The sequence below is a fragment of the Macaca nemestrina genome, chromosome 8, assembly GCF_043159975.1.
Source record: "Macaca nemestrina isolate mMacNem1 chromosome 8, mMacNem.hap1, whole genome shotgun sequence".
Taxonomy (NCBI): Eukaryota; Metazoa; Chordata; class Mammalia; order Primates; family Cercopithecidae; genus Macaca; species Macaca nemestrina.
Genome location: NC_092132.1, coordinates 115,130,422 through 115,155,550, shown reverse-complemented (window position 1 = coordinate 115,155,550; position 25,129 = coordinate 115,130,422). Strand labels below are relative to the sequence as shown.

At 38.7% G+C, this 25,129-nt stretch overlaps 1 protein-coding gene and 1 pseudogene across 2 annotated transcripts in view; one reads left to right on the top strand and one right to left on the bottom strand.

The window, feature by feature from the left end:
• LOC105476556 (disintegrin and metalloproteinase domain-containing protein 32) overlaps positions 1-25,129 on the top strand; it is a 153,773-nt gene that overhangs the window by 19,063 nt on the left and 109,581 nt on the right. For both annotated transcript variants that reach the window (XM_011732590.3, XM_011732589.3), the window contains exons 4-7: positions 10,255-10,330; positions 12,915-12,991; positions 14,396-14,573; positions 24,318-24,386. In XM_011732590.3, coding sequence (XP_011730892.2) covers positions 10,255-10,330; positions 12,915-12,991; positions 14,396-14,573; positions 24,318-24,386 — 400 coding nt within the window. The remainder of the gene's footprint in view (positions 1-10,254; positions 10,331-12,914; positions 12,992-14,395; positions 14,574-24,317; positions 24,387-25,129) is intronic.
• Positions 20,925-22,120, bottom strand: LOC105476554 (large ribosomal subunit protein uL3 pseudogene; annotated as a pseudogene).

Sequence of the window (25,129 nt, the reverse complement as noted above, 5' to 3'; positions counted from 1 at the left end):
TAGTCTTTGGTAAATGGGAGTTAGAACAAAAAACAGGGACTTATCTCCTGAAGACTGATTTATAATATTAAGTTGGCAGGACCAGCAGGACCTATATCATTAGGGCAGATGTCACAAAAATAAGTAAATCTGTAGCTGATTTATATCAGTTAGGGTTTATCAGAGAAGTGGGATGATCATGAGGAATATGGGATAGGGATTTAATACAGATCTTATAATGTTGCAGAGCTGGCAAATACTTTATGGAAAATAGTCCTAGCTTTGCTACTCTTCAGAGAATTATTAAATAATTGAAATGATTTTCTATAGGGTTTAATTCTCTGATGTAAACCCAATTGGGAAAGGCTGGCTTGGAAGTCATTTGTGACATTCAAGAGGACAGCTTCAGCTAAACTAGTAAAACTAGACTACATGGCATTGGAAAGAGGTGGATTATGAGAAACTAGAGGTAGCAATTATGGACTTTTTCAAAAACATCCCTCAGAGAAAAAAGAGGCTTACATGAATATTTTGAAGAAAGAGAAAACAAAATATTTTGGTTGACGGAAAATTTCTTAAGGAGAAGAAAAGAGAGATGAAAGGCGTAAACAGGCTGGGCGTGGTGGCTCTCTGTATTCCCAGCACTTTGGGATGCTGAGGCAGGTGGATCAAACTCCTGAGGTCAGGAGTTCGAGACCAGCCTGGCCCAACATGGGAAAACCCCGTCTCTACTAAAAAATACAAAATTAGCTGGGCGTGGTGGCATGCACTTGTAATCCCAGCTACTCGGGAGGGTGAGGCAGGAGAATTGCTTGAACCCGGGAGGCAGAGGTTGCAGTGAGCCGAGATGGTGCCACTGCATGCCAGCCTGGGTGACAGAACGAGACACTGTCTCAAAAAAGAAAAAAAAAAGATGTAAACAAGTGGTTTATTGTGTATAAGATACTAAGTAATTCTCCCAAAGAAAAGGTTAACTTACTCTTTTAGGCGGAAGAGAAAAGGAATATGGTGGACGATAACCCAAAGATCTTTGGGAAGAGTATGAGGGAAAGTTAGAGAGCTCACATTGCATTTGAACATCTTATTAAGACTATAAGCAGTGTTGAGAAATGGAGGGCCCTGAGCTTGGGAGAGGGATAGGGCATGTGTATATCGTTTTGAGAAATTAACCGCTTAATGATTATGATAGCCTAATGACTATTAGGAAGCTACAGCAAATAGTTTATATGAAAAATAATGAGAAGCAGAACTATGGCTGCATAGAGATAGGGAGTTTCCTTTGGTTTTTGTGTGTGTATGTATGTTTTTAGTTTTTTTTTTTTTTTTTTTTTTTAAGTTCTAGGGTACATGTGCACAACGTGCAGGTTTGTTACATAGGTATACATGTGCCATGTCAGTTTGCTGCACCCATCAACTTGTCATTTACATTAGGTATTTCTCCTAATGCTATCCCTCCCCCAGCCCCCCAGCCCCCAACAGGCCCTGGTGTGTGATGTCCCCCGACCTGTGTCCATGTGTTCTCATTGTTCAACTCTGACCTATCAGTGAGAATGTGCGGTGTTTGGTTTTCTGTCCTTGTGATAGTTTGCTGAGAATGATGGTTTCCAGCTTCATCCATGTCCCTGCAAAGGACATAAACTCATCCTTTTTTATGGCTGCATAGTATTCCATGGTGTATATGTGCCATATTTTCTTTATCTATTCTATCATTAATGGACATTTCGGTTGGTTCCAAGTCTTTACTATAGTGAATAGTGCCACTATAAACATATGTGTGCATGTGTCTTTATAGTAACAATGATTTATAATCCTTTGGGTATATGCCCAGTAATGGGATGGCTGGGTCAAATGGTATTTCTAGTTCTAGATCCTTGAGGAATCACCACACTGTCTTCTACATTGGTTAAACTAATTTACACTCCCACCAACAGTGTAAAAGCGTTCCTATTTCTCCATATCCTCTCCAGTATCTGTTGTTTCCTGACTTTTTAATGATCGCCATTCTAAGTGGCGTGAGATGGTATCTCATTGTGGTTTTTATTTACATTTCTCTGATGACCAATGATGATGAGCATTTTTTCATATGTCTGTTGGCTGCATAAATGTCGTCTTTTAAGAAGTGTCTGTTTATACCCTTTGCCCACTTTTTCATGGGGTTGTTTTTTTTCTTGTAAATTTGTTTAAGTTCTTTGTAGATTCTGGATATTAGCTCTTGTTAGATGGGTAGATTACAAAGATTTTCTCCCATTCTGTAGGTTGCCTGTTCACTCTAATGATAGTTTCTTTTGCTGTGCAGAAGCTCTTTAGTTTCGTTAGATTCCATTTGTCTATTTTGGCTTTTGTTGCCATTGCTTTTGGTGTTGTAGTTGTGAAGTCTTTCCCCATGCCTATGTCCTGAATGGTATTGCCTAGGTTTTCTTCTAGGGTTTTTCTGGTGTTAGGTCTTACATTTAAGTCTTTAACCCATCTTGAGTTAATTTTTGTGTATAGTGTAAGGAAGGGATCCAATTTCAACTTTCTACATATGGCTAGCCAGCTTTCCCAGCACCATTTATTAAATAGGGAATCCTTTCCCCATTTCTTGTTTTTGTCAAGTTTGTCAAAGATCAGATGGTTATAGATGTGTGGTGTTATTTCTGAGGCCTCTTTTCTGTTCCATTGGTCTATATATCTGTTTTGGTACCAGTACCATGCTGTTTTGGTTACTGTAGCCTTGTGGTATAGTTTGAAGTCAGGTAGTGTGATGCCTCCAGCTTTGTTCTTTTTGCTTAGGATTGTCTTGGCAACACGGATTCTTTTTTGGTTCCATATGAACTTTAAAGTAGTTTTTTCCAATTCTGCAAATAAAGTCATTGGTAGCTTGATGGGGATAGCATTGAATCTATAAATTACTTTGGGCAGTATGGCCATTTTCATGATATTGATTCTTCCTATCTATAAGCATGAAATGTTCTTCCATTTGTTAGTGTCCTCTTTTATTTCGTGGAGCAGTGCTTTGTAATTCTCCTTCAAGAGGTCCTTCACATACCTTGTAAGTTGCATTCCTAGGTATTTTATTCTCTTTGTAGTAGTTGTGAATGGGAATTCACTCATGATTTGGCTCTCTGTTCATCTATCATTGGTGTATAGGAATGCTTGTGATTTTCGCACATTGATTTTGTATTCTGAGACTTTGCTGAAGTTGCTTATCAGCTTAAGGAGATTTTGGGTTGAGACGATGGGGTTTTCTAAATATACAACATGTCTTCTGCAAACAGGGACAATTTGACTTCCTCATTTCCTAATCAAATATCCTTTATTTCTTTCTCTTGCCTGATTGCCCTGGCCAGAACTTCTAACACTATGTTTAATAGGAGTGGTGAGAGAGGGCATCCTTGTCTTGTGCGGGTTTTCAAAGGGAATGCTTCCCATTTTTGCCCATTCACTATGATATTGGCTGTGGATTTGTCATAAATGGCTCTTATTATTTTGAGATACATTCCAACAATACCTAGTTTATTGAGAGTTTTTTTAAGCATGAAGGGCTGTTGAATTTTGTCAAAGGCCTTTTCTGCATCTATTCTGCATCAATAATCATGTGGTTTTTGTCATCGGTTCTGTTTATGTGATGGATTACATTTATTGATTTGCATATGTTGAACCAGCCTTACATCCCAGGGATGAAGCCGACTTGATCGTGGTAGATAAGCTTTTTGATGTGCTGCTGGATCTGGTTTGCCAGTAATTTTTTGAGGATTTTCACATGATGTTCATCAGGGATATTGGCCTAAAATTCTCTTTTTTTGTTATGTCTCTACTAGGCTTTGGTATCACGATGATGCTGGCCTCATAAAATGAATTAGGGAGGATTCCCTCTTTTTCTATTGTTTGAAATAGTTTCAGAAGGAATGATACCAGCTCCTCTTTGTATCTATGGTAGAATTTGGCTGTGAATCCGTCTGGTCCTGGACTTTTTTTGGTTGGTAGGCTATTAATTATTGCCTCAATTTCAGAACATGTTATTGGTCTATTCAGAGATTCAATTTCTTCCTGGTTTAGTCTTGGGAGGGTGTGTGTGTCCAGGAATTTATCTATTTCTTCTAGATTTTCTAGTTTATTTGCGTAGAGTTGTTTATAGTATTCTCTGATGGTAGTTTGTATTTCTGTGGGATTGGTGGTGATATCCCCTTTATCATTTTTTTATTGTGTCTATTTGATTCTTCTCCCTTTTCTTCTTTATTAATCTTGCTAGTGGTCTATCAACTTTGTTGATCTTTTCAAAAAACCAGCTCCTGGATTCATTGATTTTTTGAAGGGTTTTATGTGTCTCTATCTCCTTCAGTTCTGCTCTGATCTTAGTTATTTCTTGCCTTCTGCTAGCTTTTGAATGTGTTTGCTCTTGCTTCTCTAGTTCTTTTAATTGTGATGTTAGGGTGTCAATTTTAGATCTTTTCTGCTTTCTCTTGTGGGCATTTAGTGCTATAAATTTCCCTCTACACACTGCTTTAAATGTGTTCAAGAGATTCTGGCACATTGTGTCTTTGTTCTCATTGGTTTCAAAGAACATCATTATTTCTCCCTTCATTTTGTTATTTTATTTACCCAGTAGTCATTCAGGAGCAGGTTGTTCAGTTGCCATGTAGTTGTGTGGTTTTGAGTGAGTTTCTTAATCCTGAGTTCTAATTTGATTGCACTGTAGTCTGAGAGAGAGTTTGTTGTGATTTCTGTTCTTTTAAATTTGTTGAGGAGTGTTTTATTACCAACAATGTGGTCAACTTTAGAATAAGTGCGATGTGGTGCTGAGAAGAATGTATATTCTGTTGTTTTGGGGTGGAGAGTTCTGTAGATGTCTACTAGGTCCACTTGGTCCCGAGCTGAGTTCAAGTCCTGGATATCCTTATTAACCTTCTCTCTCATTGATCTGTCTAATGTTGACAGTGGGGTGTTAAAGTCTCTCATTATTATTGTGTGGGAGTCTAAGTCTCTTTGTAGGTCTCTAAGGACTTGCTTTATGAATCTGGGTGCTCCTGTATGGGGTGCATATATATTTAGGATAGTTAGCTCTTCTTGTTGAATTGATCCCTTTACCATTATGTAGTGGCCTTCTTTGTCTCTTTTGATCTTTGTTGGTTTAAAGTCTGTTTTCTCAGAGACTAGGATTGCCATCCCTGTTTTTTTTTTTTTTTAATTTTTAAATTTTTTTGCTTTCCATTTGCTTGGTAGATCATCCTCCATCCCTTTATTTTGAGCCTATGTACGTTTTTGCACATGAGATGGATTTCCTAAATACAGCACACCAATGGGTCTTGACTCTTTATCCAATTTGCCAGTCTGTGTCTTTTAATTTGGGCATTTAGTCCATTTACATTTAAGGTTAATACTGTTATGTGTGAATTTGATCCTGTCATTATCATGTTAGCTGGTTATTTTGCCCGTTACTTGATGCAGTTTCTTCATAACATTGATGGTGCTTACCATTTGGCATGTTTTTGCAGTGGTTGGTACTGGCTGTTCCTTTCCATGTTTAGTGTTTCCTTCAGGAGCTCTTGTAAGGCAGGCCTGGTGGTGACAAAATCTCTCAGTATTTGCTTGTTTGTAAAGGATTTTATCTCTCCTTCACTTATGAAGCTTAGTTTGGCTGGATATGAGATTCTGGGTTGAAAATTTTTTTCTTTAAGAATGTTGAATATTGGCCCCCACTTCTTCTGGCTTGTAGGGTTTCTGCTGAGAGATCTGCTGTTAGTATGACGGGCTTCCCTTTGTTGGTAATCCAACCTATCTCTCTGGCCACCCTTAACATTTATTCCTTCATTTTAACCTTGGCGGATCTGACAATTATGTGTCTTGGGGTTGCTCTTCTCGAGGAGTATCTTTGTGGTGTTCTCTGTATTTCCTGAATTTGAATGTTGGCTTGCCTTGCTAGGTTAGGGAAGTTCTCCTGGATAATATCCTGAAGAGTGTTTTCTAACTTGGTTCCATTCTCCCCGTCTCTTTCCAGTACACCAATCAAATGTATACTTGGTCTTTTCACATAGTCCCATATTTCTTGGAGGCTTTGTTAGTTTCTTTTCACTCTTTTTTTTTCTCTAATCTTGTCTTCTCACTTTATTTCATTAATTTGATCTTTAATCACTGATATCCTTTCTTCCACTTGATTGAATTGAAAGCTTGTGCATGTGTCATGAAGCTCTCGTGCCATGGTTTTCAGCTCCACCAGATCATTTAAGGTCTTCTCTACACTGTTTATTCTAGTTAGCCATTTGTCTAACCTTTTTTCAAGGTTTTTAGCTTCCTTGTGATGAGTTAGAATGTGCTCCTTTAGCTCGGAGAAGCTTTATTATTACCGACCTTCTGAAGTCTACTTCTGTCAACTTGTCAAACTCATTCTCCATCCAATTTTGTTCCCTTGCTGGTGAGGAGCTGCAATTCTTTGGAGGAGAAGAGGTGCTCTTTTTTTTTTTTTTTTTTTTGGAATTTTCAGCTTTTCTGCTCTGGTTTCTCCCCATCTTTGTGGTTTTATCTACCTTTGGTCTTTGATGTTGGTGACCTAGGGGTGGGGTTTTGGTGTGGATGTCCTTTTTGTTGATGTTGATGCTATTTCTTTCTGTTTGTTAATTCCTTCTAACAGTGAGACCCCTCAGCTGCAGGTCTGTTGTAGTTTGCTGTAGGTCCACTCCAGACTCTGTTTGCCTGAGTATCACCAGTGTAGGCTGCAGAACAGCAAATATTGCTGCCTGATCCTTCCTCTGGAAGCTTCATCCCAGAGAGGCGCAGGCTTGTTTGAGGTGTCTGTCGGCCCCTACTGGGAGGTGTTTCCCAGTCAGGCTACATGGGGGTCAGGGACCTGCTTGAGGAGGCAGTCTGTCCATTCTCAGAGCTCGAACGCCATGCTGAGAGAACCACTGCTCTCTTCAGAGCTGTCAGACAGGGACATTTAAGTCTGCAGAAGCTGTCTGCTGCCTTTTTTCTACTATGCCCTGCCCCCAGAGGTGGAATCTATAAAAGTAGTAGGCCTTGCTGAACTGTGGTGAGGTCCGCCCAGTTCATGCTTCCTGGCCACTTTGTTTACACTGTAGGCTATTCGAGCCTCCGTAATGGCGGATGACCCTCCCCTCATCAAGCTGCCGCATTGCAGGTTAATCTCAGACTGCTGCGCTAGCAGTGAGCAAGGCTCCATGGGCATGGGACCTGCTGAGCCAGGCACAGGAGAATATCTCCTGGTCTGCTGCTTACTAAGACTGTGGGAAAAGTACAGTATTTGGTCAGGAGTGTACAGTTTCTCCAGGTACAGTCTGTCACAGCTTCCCTTGGCTAGGAAAGGTAAATCTCCCAACCCCTTGCACTTCCCACATGAGATGACACCCCACCCTGCTTCAGTTCACCCTCTGTGGGCTGCACCCACTCTCCAGCCAGTCCCAGTGAGATGAACCAGGTACCTCAGTTGGAAATGCAGAAATCACTGCTCTTCTGCATTGATCTTGCTGGGAGCTGCAGACCAGAGCTGTTCCTGTTTGGCCATCTTGGATACAAGCCTCCCTTTTCTGTTTTTGAGAAAATGCTGATGTGACAGAAAAAAGATGTAATAACAGATTGACTATAGTGGTGGCAGGGATTTGGTGGGGTAGAGGGAGGATGGGAACAGACCTGAGTCAGGTATTATGGCTCCCTGTTGGAGATGCTGGATATGAAGTGCTTGTTATCCCACAAGGGGAAATGTCCTGATGGCAGTTAATTTAGTTTAGAATGGGGGACAGAAGTGTGAGTATCCACATTCTTTCATGATGAAAGCTCTCTGCAAATTAGACCTAGAAGAGATATACCTTAAAACAATAAAGGTCATATATGACAAAGCCATAGCTAACATCATACTCAGTGATAAAAAGTTGAAAGTTTTTCATCTAATATCAGGAACAAGATAAGGATGCCCATTTTCTTTCACCTATTCTATTCAACATAGTATTGGAAGTACTAGCCAGAGCAATTAGGCAAGAACAACAAATAAAAGGCATCCTAATGGGAAAGAGAGATGTTAAATTGTTCCTGTTGCAGGTGACATAATCTTATATGTAGATTACTTATAGAAGACCCTAAGGACTCCACCAAAATTTGTTAGAACCAATAGACAAATTCAGTGAAGTTGTAGGATATAAAATCAACATACAAAAATCATAGCATTTCTATACATTAATAACAAATTTTCCAAAAATGAAATCAAGAAAACAATCCCATGTACAATAGCTACAAAAAATAAAATACATAGGAGTAAGTTTAACCAAGGAGGTAAAAGATCTGTATACTGAGAGCTATGAAACATGATGAAGGGAATTGAGGAAGACGCAAATAAATGGAAAGAACATGGATTGGAAGAGTTAATATTATTAAAATGGCCATACTGTCCAAAATGATCCACAGATTCAATGCAATCCCTACCAAAATTCCAATGACATTTTTCACAGAAATAGTAAAATTCCTATGGAACCCCCAAAAGGCCCTGAATAGCCAAAGCAATACTGAATAAAAAAAAACAAAGCTGGAGGCATCACACTACCTGGCTTCAAATATATTGCAAAGCTATAATACTCAAAGCAACCTTTTTATATAAGCGGTAAATGAAACCACAGAAATGAACAAGATAAATCTATACAGGTGGGGGTGAATGTTAAAGGTAAGAAAGAGAATCAGCCTAGAATTGAGTGCCATGGAAACATTTAAGGGATGAAGGAAGGATCCAAATAAAGGGACTTAAAAATGTAGAAAGACAGGAGAGCCAGGAGGAAGTGGTATCTATCATTATCGCTGAAGAAGAGATGGTTTCAAGAAGGGGAATGTGGTCCACAGTAGGAAATACTTCAGAGTATTTTATTTATTTATTTTTTTGTTTTATTTATTTTAAAATTATTTTTATTATGTATTTGTTTTTGAGACAGGGTCTCTCTCTGTCACCCAGGCTGGAAAGCAGTGGTGCAATCTCAGCTAACTGTAGCCTTGAACTCCTGGCTCAAGTGATCCTCTCGCCTCAGCCTCCCGAGTAGCTGGGACCACATGAGTATACCACCACACCTGGCTAATTCTGGTATTTTTGGTAGAGATGAGGTTTTGCCTTGTTGCCCAGGCTGGTCTCAAACTCCTGAGCCCAAAGCAATCCCTCCACCTCGGCCTCCCTAAGTTTTGGGATTACAGGAGTGAGCCACCCCACCTGGCTGCCTCAGAATATTTTTACTTGACATAAAACTGTCTTTTGGATTGGACAGTCAGGAGGTCATTAGTAATATTTGTGAGATCGGTTTGAGTGGAGGCTTTCCAACAGAAGCTAGTGTGGATGGCCTAATTAAGTTACGTTGGGTTGAAGAGTGAACATGAAGTGAGGAAGCATAACTAAAATAGCATCATGAGTACAGGGATTAATACCAAAGTTGAACTTAGACTGGATGTTTCAGTACATATGCTCAGATGAATATGACGTTTATACAATACTCTTCCACTTCATTATAAAAGTAATATATGTGCATAGTAATAAAGCTTTATAAAGAATGTAAGAACAGAAAACTCTTACAATCCAACATCCTGTTTATGTCTATTAAGTTTTTTTTTTTTTGAGACGGAGTCTCACTGTGTCGCCCAGGCTGGAGTGCAGTGGTGTGATCTCAGCTCACTGCAACCTTCGCCTCTTGGGTTCAAGAGCTTCTCCTACCTTAGCCTCCTGAGTAGCTGGGATTATAGGTGCCCACCACTACACCCAAGTAACTTTTGCATTTTCAGAAGAGACAGGGTTTCACCATGTTGGCCAGGCTGGTCCCAAACTCCTGACCTCAGGTGATCTGCCCACCTTGGCCTCCTGAAGTGTTGGGATTACAGGTGTGAGCCACCACGTCCGGCCATCTTTTACATTTTAGAATGCTCTTCTTTCAGTCTCTTCTTTTCTTCTTAAAAGGAGTCCATTAAGGTAGGAAAACTATTTTGAGTAAATGTATATTGCTTTAAGTAAACATTAAATATATGTCAAAAGAAAATACTACCTTTATATCAGGTTAACAGATGTTTTATCTAAAGATTCAGACAGTAAATGTTTTAGACTTTGAAGGCCATATGTTCTTTGTCAAAACTAGTTAATCTCTCATCTTATAGCATGAAAAGAGCCATGACAATATGTGGGTGAATGGGTGTGGCTGTGTTTCAATAAACCTTTATTTACAAAACAGAAGGTGGGTCAGATTTTGGCTGAGAGTGTCAAGTTTACTGTGTTTTTATATGTTTCAAAAAGAATAATTTAAAAAATTTCCTCTTTTTTATATTCAGATATTTTTTAGCAGATAATTTTATGATTTATTTGTACGATCAAGGATCCATGAATGCTCGTTCTTCAGATATTCAGGTACGATTTAAATTCTGTGTTTTATAGTTTTTTTAAAAAATGTTTTTTTACATTAAATAAATGCTTTATTATACAGAAGTCTCTCAGGATTCACAGGGGATATATTTAAGATATTTATTGATTAATGATCAGGCTTTTCCTGAAGTTTTGGTAAAGACAAATTAGATTGACTTAGCACCTTTCACGTGGCCGAGAACATAGTCACTATTTTTTTAATTAATAGATATTTTGTTAAATAAAATATGTATTATTTATTTATATTTTGTTTGTAAGAATATAAATTAACAAGAAATGTGGACACAAATGTTATGAGACACAAATCACAGATCAAAAACTCTTTCTTTTTTTCTTAACTCTTCCCTCATCTCATCCATCATTTATACATCCATAAATCCTATTGACCCTGCCCTTCAAACTAAGCGTCCAGCATCCACCTTCTTCCTCTGCCTCCATCCACTGAGACCACCCATTTCCAAGTAAACGCCATCTCTAGTTTGGATTATTGCCATAACTTCCTGAATAATCTCCCTGCTTCCTCACCTTGCCCATCCCTTCATTTTATTTATTTATCCCTTTATTTTATTTATTTATTTTTGTATTTATTTATTTATTTTGCCCAGGCTAGAGTACAATGGTGCGATCTTGGCTCATTGAAACCTCCACCTCCTGGGTTCAAGCGATTCTCCTGCCTCGGCCGCCTGAGTATTTGGGATTATAGACATGCACCACCACACCCAGCTAATTTTTATATTTTTAGAAGAGATAGGGTTTCACCATGTTGGCTAGGCTTGTCTCGAACCCCTGACCTCAGGTGATCTGCCTACCTCAACCTCCCAAAGTGCTAGGAATGCAGGTGTGAGCCACCGTGCCCGGCCTTAGTCAGTTCTCAATATGGTGACCATTTTGATCCTGTTAAGACATAGTCAGATTACCCTGCTTCTCTGCTCAGAACCCTCCACGGATGGCCTCCCACCACTCACAGAATGAAAGCCAGAATCACCTGGTTCCCTTTTACCTCTCTGACCTCGTTTCCTGTTATTTTCTACCTCGTTCACTTTGTTCCAGCCTTGTTGTTCTTCACATATAACAGCTATGTTCTCCTTTCAAAGACTTCATACTTTCTATTTCCCGGTATCCAAATGCTTGTTGTTTCCCAACAGACCCATATGTTTTTCGTCCTCATTTCCTTCAGGTCTTTACTCAGAATCACCCTATTAGTCCTTGACTAACCCCTACTTTAAATTGGTCTCTTACTTTTAACACCCCATTTCCTTTACCTTTTTTTTTTTTTGCCCTTTTCTCATGGCAGTTATCAATACATGATTTATCGAATATATTTTATTTATTTACTTTATTTTCTGTCTCCCCAGTGCAATATAATCATCCCAAGGGCAGGGCTTTTTGTCTGTTTTATTCACTGATGTAACACCAGTGCCTAGAAAAGTACCTAGCATATACTTGGAATATAATAAAAATTTGTTGAAATATTAAACTAGATATATTGCTTCACTTACATTGGATGGGATCATCATTTTGTTTTATTGCTCCCTTTTCCTTCCCTTAGTTCCATCTAAGCAGTGTGTTACTAAGAAATCTTAACTTTATTTATAATAAAATGTACAGCACCATTGGGTATTGGAAATTATGTAATTTTCACATCTGTGACAATGTTTGTGACTCTGTGTATCTCTAGCTTGATTGTACTGTGCTGAGAGACCAATTCTGTACAATTTAATTCCTTTGCAATCTGTTGAGTCCCGCTTTATGGCCTGGAGTATGGTTTCTATTTTGTAGATGTTCCATGAGTGTTTATAAAGCATATATTCTAAAGTTTTTAGGTATAGTATTCTGCATGTATTAACTAGGTCATACTAACCACGTTGTTCAAACCTTTTGTAGATTCTGAACACTTGATCTATCAGTTACTAAGAGAAATTAACTTTAAAGAACTTTTTATAACTGTAGATTTTTAAATTTTTACTATTCTTTCAATTGTGACTTTATATATTTTGAAGCTGTGTTATTAAGTGAATGCCAATTTGGAATATTTGTGTCTTCCTGGCAAATTGAAATGATTATCATTACCAAATGTCTCTGTTTATCTCTAGTAATGTTTCTGGCCTTAAAGTCCACATTTCCTCTCTTAGTGCAAATTCAGAATCATCCTTTCGGTTTGTGTTGGCATCTAGCCCTTCAGTCTTCCTGTGTCATTGTATTTTTATGACTCTTTTTTAGCACCATATTAATTAGGTTTTTAAAGAAATCCACATTTACCATCTTTGTCTTTTAATTGAGGACCTAAATTTATATACTGGGAGATATTTTTACCTAAAGCATGAGACAACACTTTGGAAGCAGGGGGTAAAATAGTAATCTCAAGTCATAATCTATTATAAAGTGTAGTTAATATAGTGTAAGTGGCAATTATGGGGAGAATTTTTTTCTGAATGTCACTTTGCTTGTACTGATAAAAATCATGGAGCCTGTGAAAAATATTCAGAAGGTTCTCTCAAGTATAGAAGTAGGAAGTCACTAGAAAGTTTTGTCACTTCCTAAGTAACTACTTTACTTTTTTTCTTCCTAGACTCAATGCTACTATCAAGGAAATATTGAAGGATATCCAGATTCCATGGTCACACTCAGCACGTGCTCTGGACTGAGGTTGTTTTCTATTGTTGATTACAAAACACCGTAGTTATGATATTTGGCTGCAATGAATTTGTTCTCTTTGTATTAAGTGTGGGGCTGAAGGAGGATTCCTCTGTGGACATTATTTAATGATATCCCCCTCTGAACATGTTTCCTATTCTCTTATTTCTCCTCACTTTCCTCATCGATCAGAAACATTTCTAACCTTTCCAGTGGTTTAGATTTCCTAGTCTCCTTGCTCTATGTCTTATGTTTCCTTGACTACAGAAAAGACCATTGAACATGTTTGACTACAAGTGTTGGAGAAGCTAGGTTTAGGACAGCTCAGTCACTGTCTTGGAAAACAGGGAAATTAATCACTGTAATGCTGTATGCTTGCACACTTAGCAGTTGTGTAGGTAATTTCTGTTGCTTTTATAACTACAAAGAAGTGAAATGGAGAGTTGGTTTTGCAGATTAGGGTAATCTTTTGTCTTCTCAGAGTCATCTCTAAGACAGGTTTGGGTCAAAATACTGGACTGAAAATGTATTTATGTTACCCACCATGTATTTTAGTGTTGGAGATATAAAGTTAAACAAGAGATGCTTTTTCTCAAGGAAATCATCTTCCGACTGAGGAGGCAAATTATATATAAACAATTTTTAATACTCATAAAAATACTCATTTTTCTAATGATATTAATTATCTTGAGCTCTTCAAGAATTATTGGGTTTCCTCCTTAGGGCTTAGGGAGTTTTCCATTCTGTCAGGAAATTTTCCACCTTCATTTTGTAGTGTAGGATGCTTGTTTTCACAACTGTGCTTCTTCAGTGCTTCCTACACAGAACCCTGAAATTTGGATCTGAAATCTGTTTTTTAGAGAGTAGTGACTTGGGCTGTTACCTGTATTCAGAGAAAAATAGTGATACAAGTCATTTACTCTTTAAAATCTTGCTTTTAATTTCTTATTCAAGAGTATATAAGCAAAAGTAGTAAATATTTCATAATTCTGCCAAATTTTATTTTTAAAAGTAAAGTTTCTCACTGTATATATTTGTCATATATGCAGTATAATCATTTTTCAAAAGCATGGCAAACCAAAGAGAGAGTCATCATGATTTCTGTTTACAGTTGTTTTAATTGAGATACTGGACTTGGAAAGCAATAGAATTATTCAATTACTGTTATGCTATGTACTGTGTAACTAGCAATTGATTAAGTAACTTCTGCTGCTCTTACAACTATACAGAAATGAAATAAAAAATGTGTTTTGTGGATTAGGGAAATCTTTTGTCTCTTCAGAGTCATTTCTAAGATGGAATTCAGATCAAAATACTGGACTCAAAATGTTTTACTTTTTTTCTTTTGGATTTTGTCAGAAATCCATTATATAGAGTTGATTAAAAGCACTTAAAATTATATTTATAATTTCACAGAGGAATACTGCAATTTGAAAATGTTTCTTATGCAATTGAGCCTCTGGAATCTGCAGTTGAATTTCAGCATGTTCTTTACAAATTAGGCAATGAAGACAATGATATTGCAATTTTTAGTGAAAATAACAGAAGCCTGGAAGAACACCCAATGGATGACAACATTTCTATAAGTGAACAAGTGAGTTGTGTATGTTTTGTTACTACTTTTAAAGCAGTTATTACTTCCATTTAATTTATTTTAAAAATAAATTTATGAGCCCATTGTACAATTGTAGTAAATATCCTTTCCTTGTGAACATCTTATCTTTTTTTTTTTCTCACTCTGTCACTCAGGTTGGAGTGCAGTGGACAGATCATGGCTTGCTGCAACCTCTGCCTTCCGGGCTCAAGCAATCCTCCCACCTCGATCTCCTGAGTAGCTGCGACCACAGACATGCACCACCACACCAGACTAATTTTTTGTAGAGACAGAGTCTCACCATGTTACAATGCTGGTCTCAAACTCCTAGGTTCAAATGATCCATCCACCTCAATCTCCCAAAATGTTGAGATTACAGGTGTGAGCCACCGTGCCTGGCTGTTCATCTTTCTGTTACCTAACAATTTCCTTGAAACCGTACATCACCTTTTTCTCATTGCACCAATCTACCATTTACTTTTTATGATCCGCTTTATTTTAGTTCTTATTTTGTTTGTTATATTCTTATTACTTTCCAAAAATTCCCTCTTGTATATGCAATATAAACTTTAAAAACTCAGTCCCTGCTTTTGCTTCTACATTTCTGGAAGTTACTCAATCAAGTCAATAATTTTAAAGGTTATATTCATGACCAATGAGTCAGCATTAATTAAATCATAGATATAATTAAAAATGTCATAAGCAGAATTGCTGATTATGGTCATGTAAATTGTTCAGTGAACACACTATATAACTGCATGTGTTGGTGCTTACAAAAGCAATTGTGAAAGAGAAAATTTTTATGCCAAGTAACATTGGCATCAGTATTTTATACAAGAGTGTGTGGCAGTATTCATTATTTCCAGTATATACTGTCCCTGTTTTCTGTCAGTAAAGAAAAAAACACCAGGCCAGACGTAGTGGCTCATGCCTGTAATCCCAGCACTTTGGGAACCCAAGGTGGGCAGATCACCTGAGGTCAGGAGTTCAAGACCAGCCTTGCCAACATGGTGAAACCCCGTCTCCACTAAAAATACAAAACTTAGTCAGGTGTGGTGGCAGACGCCTGTAATCCCAACTACTCGGAGGCTGAGGCCGAAGAATTGCTTGAAACTGGGAGATGGAGGTTGCAGTGAGCCGAGATCACACCACTGCACTCCAGCCTGGGTGAGGGCAAGACTCCATCTCAAAAAAACAAAAAACAAACAACAACAACAACAAACACCAAACCTCAGAATTTAGCTGGGCATATAAACGAAGACTGTATTTCTCAACCTCCCTTGCCTCTTAGGTAGGGCAATATGACAAAATTATGGCCAGTGACATGCGAGCAAGCATAATATGTGTTACTTCTGGCTTGAATATTAAAAGGACGGGTTTTATCTTCTTTCTCTTTTCTACTGGCTGGAGTGTGGACATATTGACATATTATGGTCCACAAGGATGAGGCTGATGCCATACAGGTAGCAGAGAAACAAGGTGATATGAGCCTTGCTTTTGAAGAATTTTCAGAGTGGAACTACCATACCTCTTCACAAATTTACGTGAGAGAGAAATAGACTCTAAGTTTGTTTAATTCACTATTATTTTCTGTCTCTGTGTGGATGGCAATCCTAAATCTTAAATAATACAGGGTCCAAATGAGAGTGCAGCGCCAGAGTTTTCAGTGCTAGCAAATATATGTATATAATTTCAAATAATGTTTGTGAACTAGATGCTGAACTTTTTTTTCTTGCCTTGTAAAAATTTCTAATTTGCAATGACTGAGATGACCCAGCGTAGTGAACAATGTCAGTGCCCTGCCCAGATCCCCTCACATTCCTCTCTAGTATATTTTTGTGGGCGTGGTACAGGAGGGTGGGACACCCTGTCTTTGTTTATGCCTTTGCTTTGAACATATGCCACTTGTAACTCTTTTTTATGTGGGCTGCCCTTCAGCCAACTGAAACTGCTTTGCCCAGATGGCAAGGTAAACATAACTGCTAGAGATTTACATTTCCCCAGGGTGGTCCTTAGCCAGCACCTCACCAGTGTGGGAAAGGGAGCTCAGTTTCTTGTTACAGGTCAGGACCACTCTGTAGCACAACTTACACACCAGATTTTCTCTGTGGGACAGTGTCTGAGAGCACACTCTTTGTGTGGATTCCTCCTCATCCTAATACTGCTTCTCCCACTCATTAACTGGTCTCTCCCGGGAGAACTTTCTTAGTAAATTATCTACATATAAATCCTGTCTCAGATTTATCTTTGGGTTTCCTTTGAACACCAGGAAGTTTTCACATATTTATTTTACAGTGAAGTGATAATTACTACAATAAAGTAATTTGAGCACATATGTCAGCCAAATTGCATTTGTATCATTTGGAAAGTGGTATGATCTGGAAAGCGGGGAAGCTTTGGATTCCCACAGATATCATCGTTTGTCTGGACAAGTGTTGAAGGAAAGAAAAACAGCCAAATGAAAGACAGACAGAAAGTTCCTCATATATATGTATATGTATGTGTGTGTGTGTGTGTGTATATATATATATATACACACACATATAATTATACTTTAAGTTCTTGGGTACACGTGCAGAATGTGCAGGTTTGTTACATAGGTATACACGTGCCATGGTGGTTTGCTGCACCCATCAACCCGTCATCTACATTAGGTATTTCTCCTAATGCTATCCCTTCCCCACCCCTGACCCCCTCGACAGGCCCCAGTATGTGATATTCTCCTACCTGTGTCCGTGTATTCTCATTGTTCATCTCCCACTTGTGAGTGAGAACATGTGGTCTTTGGTTTTCTGTTCTTGTGTTAATTTGCTGAGGATGATGGTTTCCAGCTTTATCAATGTCCTTGCAAAGGACATGAACTCATCCTTTTTTATGGCTACATAATATTCCATGATGTATATGTGCCACATTTTCTTTATCCAGTCTATCATTGATGGACATTTGGGTTGGTTCCAAGTCTTTGCTATTGTGAACAGTGCTGCATAAACATATGTGTACATGTGTCTTTACAGTAGAATGATTTGTAATCCTTTGGGTATATGCTCAGTAATGGGATTGCTGGGTCAAATGGTATTTTTGGTTCTAGATCCTTGAGGAATTGCCACACTGTCTTCCACAATGGTTGAACTAATTTACTCTCCCACCAACAGTGTAAAAGCCTTCCTATTTCTCCACATCCTCTCCAGCATCTGCTGTTTCCTGACTTTTTAATGATTACCATTCTAACTGGCATGAGATGGTATCTCATTGTGGTTTTGATTTGCATTTCTCTTAATGACCAGTGATGATGAGGTTTTTTTTTTTTCATATGTTTGTTGGCTGCATAAATATCTTCTTTCAAGAAGTGTCTGTTCAAACTCTTCACCCACTTTTTGATGTGTTTTTTTTTTTCTTGTAGATTTGTTTAAGTTCTTTGTAGATTCTGGATATTAGCCCTTTGTCAATGGGTAGATTGCAAAGATTTTCTCCCATTCTGATTATCTCAATAGACGCAGAAAAGGCCTTTGATAAAATTCAACACCGCTTCATGCTAAAAGCTCTCAATAAACTAGGTATTGATGAAATGTATCTCAAAATAATAAGAGCTAGTTATGACAAACTCACAGCCAATATCATAATGAATGGGTAAAAACTGGAAGCATTGCCTTTGAAAACCAGCACAAGACAAGGATGCCCTCTGGCATCACTCCTATTCAACATAGTATTGGAAATTCTAGCCAGGGCAATCAGACAAGAGAAATAAATAAAGCATTTTCCAATAGGAAGAGAGGAAATCAAATTGTCCTCATATGTTTTCTTAGTTACTGCATGTCATTGTAATTTATGGTAATCTGTGTCAAGAATTTCAATAGCCTGGATGGATGCATAGAGCAAAGTGGCAATAATGGTAGCAACAGAGGCAGTAGAGCTCTACCTTTGTGTGACAATAGCATTACATTGACAGAGGCCAAACATGTGAGGCTTCCTGAACTGAGAGACTCAAGATGTAGTTGCTTATTCCAGTAGAAGAGTCAATGGATGGATTAATTTCTGAAGTAGTAGGGTTTTCCTTGATGTGCAGAAGCAGGATGACACGATAAATATAAAGAGCAGTGTGGCAGTAGATTCAGGAAAAGAGATGTCTAAGCCATACAGAGTACCAGTTGTGGATCTTGACTCACTGCAACCTCTGCCTCCTGGGCTCAATAAAGACTTAATTTGACATTTGCGAATTGTTTTCTATATGTCTTATATCTTTTTTTGTCTCAGTTTCTCTATTACTGCCTTCTTTTGTTTAGTTGATTTTTTTTCTAGTATGTCATTTTGATTCCCTTCTCATTTATGTTTCTTGATGTAATTTTGGTTACTTCCTTAGTGGTTTCTCTGGATATTACAATAACATCTTAAATTTATAACAATCACAGTTTGAATTAATACCAACTTAGCCTCTATAGTATACAAAATGCTGTTTCTATACAGCTTTGTCTTCTTTATGTTTTTATTATCACAAATTATCTAATACATTAAGCTATGTTAATGATAATACAATGTACAATAGCTTAATAATTATTGTGTGATACATTTTCTTTTAAATAATTTGGGGAAAAGTGAGGAACAACAAACCAAAAATATAATAATAATATCTTTTTTTTTTTTTTTTTGAGGCAGGGTCTCACTCTGTCATCCAGGCTGGAGTGCAGTGCTGGTGCTGTGATCATGGCTTACTGCATGTATCCTTTACCTCCTAAGCACAGGTGATCTTCCTGCCTCTGCCTCCCAATTAGCTGGGACCACAGGCATGTGCCACCATGCCCAGCTAATTTGTTTATTTGTAGAGACTCTGTCTTCCTTTGTTGCCCAGGCTAGTCTCAAACTCCTGGACTCAAGCAGTCCTCCCATTTTGGCCTTCCAGAGTGTCAGGAGTGTAAGTGTGAGCCACTGCACCCAGCAATAATAATATCTTCTATAGTTACCAATGTATTTACCTTTACTGTGTTTTAAATTTCTTTTATTGCTTCTTGTTACTGTTTTGTGTGCTTTCATTTTAAACTGAAGGACTACCTTTGGCATTTCTTGTAGGGCAGTGTATTAGTTTACTACAGCTGCCATAACTTTACCATGGACTGGGTAGCTTAAATGAGAATATGTATTTTTTCACAGTTCTGGAGCCTAGAAGTTTGAGATCAAGGTGTTAACCAAGTTGTGGTTTCTTCTGAGGCCCCTCTGCTTGGCATATAAGTAACCGTCCTCTCCCTGTGTCTGTACAAGGTCTTCCTTCTGTGTTTGTGTTCTAATTTTCTCTTACAAGGATACCAGTTACATTGCATCAGAGCCCATCCTAATGACCTAATTTTCAATCTGATTACCTCTTTACAGGCCCTGTCTCCAAATACAGCTTCATTCTGTGATATAATGGGGTTAGATCTTTAACATATGAATTTTACTGGGATACCATTTGGCCTGTAATAAGCAGGCAGGTCTACTAGCAATGAACTTTTTCAGTTTTTATTTATCTGGGAATGTCTTAATTTCTCCTTTATTTTTGAAGGATAGTTTTGTCAGATATAGAGTTCTTGTTTGACAGTTTTTTTCCCCTCCAGCACTTTAAATGTCATCCCACTGCCTCTGGCCTCCCTGGTTTCTAATGAGAAATTAGATATTAATATTATTGAAGATCTCTCATTTGTGAGGAATTGCTTTTCTCTTGCTGTTTTCAAGGTTCTCTTTTTATCATTAACTTTGGACAACTTGATTATAATATGTTTTTTTTTTTTTTTTTTTTTTTTTTTGAGACGGAGTCTCACGCTGTTGCCCAGGCTGGAGTGCAGTGGCGCGATCTCGGCTCACTGCAAGCTCCGCCTCCCGGGTTCCCGCCATTCTCCTGCCTCAGCCTCCTGAGTAGCTGGGACTACAGGCACCCGCCACTGCGCCCGGCTAATTTTTTTTTTTTTTTGTATTTTTAGTAGAGACGGGGTTTCACAGTGGTCTCGATCTCCTGACCTTGTGATCCGCCTGCCTCGGCCTCCCAAAGTGCTGGGATTACAGGCTTGAGCCACCGCGCCCGGCCTGGACAACTTGATTATAATATGTTTTGGTGTGAATTCTTTTGAGTTTATTCTACTTGGAGTTTGTTAAGCCTTTTGGATGTGTAGATTCATGTCTTTCATAAAATTGGGGAGGTTTTTACCTATTACTTTTTCAAATTTTCTTTCTGTCCCTTTCTCCTCTTCTGCTAGGAACTCGTCTTATATATGTGCTTGATGGTGTCCCATAGGTCTCTTAGGCTCTGTTCATTTTTCTTCACTCTTTTTTTTCAGTGTCAGATAACTTCTATTGAGATCCCATCAGCTGCACAATCTGTTCCAGGCATTAAGCTCCTTCTTCCTTTGCAATCTGGTCTTTCTTGAGTGGTCCCATGAATGCTTCTTTTCCATGGTTTGGAAGTGGCCATGGCCCAATTTAAAGGTAGTCTCAATGAACTTAACATCAGTCTTCTCCAGAGCCCACTGCTTGGTCTGCATCAAGACTTGTGGAGGATGAGCCCTTGCTTCTTAGTTCCCACCACACAGCCCTTCAGCATGACAAAGTCATTGGTCACTTTACCATAGTGGACAAAGCCACCCAGAGGGTTGATGCTCTTGTCAGACAGGTCATAGTCAGTGGAGGCATTGATCAATTTGCCATCCTTGATGAAGTAGCCCTGACTGATCTTATAGATCCTCTTGTTGAACTCAGTGCAATGATGGTAGCCTTTCTGCCCAGTACATGCCACAGAGAAGGTCATATGGGCAGGATGCCATGCCCCAATATAGGCAACCCTGCACAGCCCTCAGTGGGTCTTGTAGGGCAGTTTGTTGGTATACCAATGACTGGTGACTTCTTTGTAGCCTTTGCCCTTGGTCACCCATTTGATGTCAATCATCTTGTCCTGCCCAAACACTTGTTTCACAGGTACCTGGTCCTCTAGCCTCTCCAGGGACCAGTCCAGTTTCTCGGCCACAGTGCCTCTGTTCACCTGGGTCTCCATCACATGGGTCTTCTTTTGACATAAAGGAAGCAGGTGCATCTGGGTGTAGGTATTGATGCGGATGACTTGGCAGTACTTCTTCATGCTGTTGAAGTCCTTCTCCAGCTGCTTCTTGTCATCCTCACCCTGCCATTTCTTGCAGTACTTGGTAAAGGCCTTCTACTTAGCTTTGTGCCAGTTCCTATAGAAGCGCCTTTTGCACTCATTGCTAATGTGCTCAACAAAGATGGTCTTAGAAATTCAGAGGCCTTGAGGGGTTTCCATATAGCCCAGGATGCCTACAACCACTATGGGCAGTGTCTCCACAATGGTCACAGCCTCTACCACTTCCTTCCTGTTCACCTTGGGTCCTAGCCGGTCAGCTTTCCACACAATGTGTCATGCCAGCCTTGTATCTCATGAAAGCTTTGAGGTGGACCAATTTAGAAGGGTCATCACTGGGGAAGCTCTTCACCTTACCATGATGCCTACTGCTGTGTTTCCAAGGCAGGAAGCCCAGGGACGCATGTCTTGGAGCAAAGGATTTCCTGCAAGACATCATGCCATCAAATTCTGCTGGTAGAGCTTTATTCTTTTTTTTATTGTGCTCCTCATGTTGAATAATCTTGATTGATTTGTTTTGAAGTTTGTTGATTCTTTTTTTCTGCTTGCTCAACTATGTTATTGAATCCTAGTGAATTTTCATGTATTTTACTTTTCAGCTCCACAACTTCCTTTTTATAATTTCTGTATTTTTATGGATACTCTCTATTTGGTGAAGTATCATTCTTCTGCTTTCCTTTAGCTTTTTTACACAGTTTTTCATAGCTTTTTGAACGTATTTTAAGATAATTAATTTACCTTCTTTGTCTAGTAAGTACAATGTCTGGGCTTCCAGAGGTACCATTTCTATTTCTAATTTTCTGAGAATGGGCCATACTACTTTCTTGTTGTTGTTGAAATTTGAACATTTTGAGTATTTTGATGTGGTAATGCTGGAAATCAGATTCTTCCTCACTCCCCGGCAAGGTCTGTTGTTACTGCTTGCTGTGGGTTGTAGCTGTTTGCTTGTTTACTGACTTTTCTAAAGTAAAGAAATATTTTGTGAACAATATTGTCTAGTAGTCACCTAGTGATTTGATAGAGATTTCTTTAAATTACTGGAGCCGAAAAAGAAAAAAGACTTCCTTGGTTTTTACAGATTGACTCTGGGTTTTGATATACATGCAACACTTATTCCAGATGTTGACAACTAACCCTTGGCCTTGACTCTTGCTTGTACAATGTCTGAAAGCCAGGCAGAGGAGAAAGCTTAGTGTCAAGTGTTTTCTGAGTGTGTGTCCAGCCTTGGGCATGTGGGTGGCCCTCTAGATTTCCCAGTATATGCCTGAAGTTTTCAAAGCCTTCATTTCTCCACCCATTTCCTTACCCAGCCACTTTCTTCCTAGACTTTTTAGTGTGCCTTCTGCTTTTCTTGTCCATTTTTCCTTGCTCCAAGGGCTCCGGCCAGTATATTTGCCTTGAAATGCTTTTTATAAACACTGCCTTGGAGTCCACTCCAACCCTGTGAAATTTCATGGTGGAGGAAACAAAGGAAAGCTTGTGAGCAAAACTGTTAGGGAGCCACTGGACAGCTCAAAACACATAACCATAATTCTTTGAGAACAAATTTGGTATTTCTTCCTCTGGCATGGGAAAGCCACACCAGGAACATGGGCCTCTATCTTCATGGATGCCAATGAGCTGGATGTGTGAGATGGGATGGTAGGTGGGTCAGTTCAAGGACCACAATACTCTCTTATAGAAACCCAGCAGCTTTTTTCCCCCTCAAGCATTGTCTAGTTTTTTATTTGTATGTTTTTCTGGGGCAATGGCGTGAATAGGCCATTTGCTCTTATCATCTGGCAGGCTGATCAGATGTGTACAGGCAGGGGTTCCAAGATCAGGAATGGCAGTATGAAAGGTGACTTAGGCTCAAGATTGGCAAAACAACACTTCTATTGCCTTTATTGACTCAAGCAAGTTACAAAGCCCAGCCCAGATTGAGAGAGAGGAAAAATAAACTCACCTCTTGATGGGAGGCACTGAAAAGTCATATTGCAAAGGACACGAATACAGAAAGGAGCGTGGTGGCTTACGCCTGTAATTCCAGCACTTTGGGAGGCCGAGGCGGGCAGATTGCGAGGTCAGGAGATTGAGACCATCCTGGTTAACACGGTGAAACCCTGTCTCTACTACAAATACAAAAAAAATTAGCCGGGCGTGGTGGCGGGTGCCTGTAGTCCCAGCTACTCAGAAGGCTGAGGCAGGAGAATGACGTGAGCCCAGGAGGCAGAGCTTGCAGTGAACTGAGATTGCACCACTGCACTCCAGCCTGGGCGAAGAGGCGAGACCCCCTCTCAAAAAAAACAAAAAACAAAAAACAAAAAAACCTCAACACACATATAGTTTTTAAAGCAAAAGTTTACTTCTGATACGCAGATGAAGTAGACGGAAATGCTAGGTGTTTTTTCTTAGTTCATAAACTGGAAGTTGTAAATATATTGAGATAGATGTTATAACTTCATGGGCAATCTTCTAACTACTTGAGTACGTTGCCATAAAACTTAAAACTTTATTTATGGATTTTAACCAATTTGATAAAGCAAACAGCTCTGCATATCTTGTAAGTGCTGTGGTAATAGCTTTAAAGAAGAGTTCAAGTAAAAAAATTATGAAATTTTTCATGTATTATATGTGGTTTTCCTTTTTTCTAGTCAGAACCAGCTGTTCCAGATTTATTTCCTCTTTATCTAGAAATGCATATCGTGGTGGACAAAGCTTTGGTATGTGTTTTGCTTTTTCTTTGCTTTGAAATATTTGCTCCAAATGTGTGATTATCCCTAGCTAGCTAGACAGAAACGAAAAGATTCCAATGTTCTTACTCACATGTCATAGAGACAATAGTGGAAAAATGTACAAACTGAGAAACTAAATAGTCAAAATAATACTAGTTTTGTCAGAAATGTTTTATTTGAAATACTTACATAAGAGTACTGCAGAACAAAATGTATTTTTTTTCCCTGGCACTTCACATTTATAGAGTCCCTCTCAATCCATACTACCTTTTAATGGTGATTTTGGTAGAAGTGAAATTCTATTTTAGGGAAGTTTGAAGAGCAGAATGTAGTCTAGGGAACATTCCACCCTAGAATATTTATTGGGACAAAAGTGATGATAGTATAACTATCTATTAGAATGACTTCCACTAATGAGTCAAGATGTTTTTTAGCAGTTTTTGGTGGGGCGCCCATTCTAGTCCATCGTTTACCTGATGAAAAGAGTACCTCGAGATTCTTAATTTCCATAAACAGTCTGAGGCCTCTGAATTTCAGAACCTTGGGGTGATAACTTAGTTTGCGGTCAACTAGATATGTCTTTATTTCTTCTAATAGTTGAAAGATTTCAGAAAATAGAGATTAAAAATATACTTTCTAGGTTTTATTCTGATGATAAGCAGCTGTTTGTGTATACCTACGGAACACCACAGTGGGTATGACTAGTCCTCATTGGCAATTTCTATTCCTAG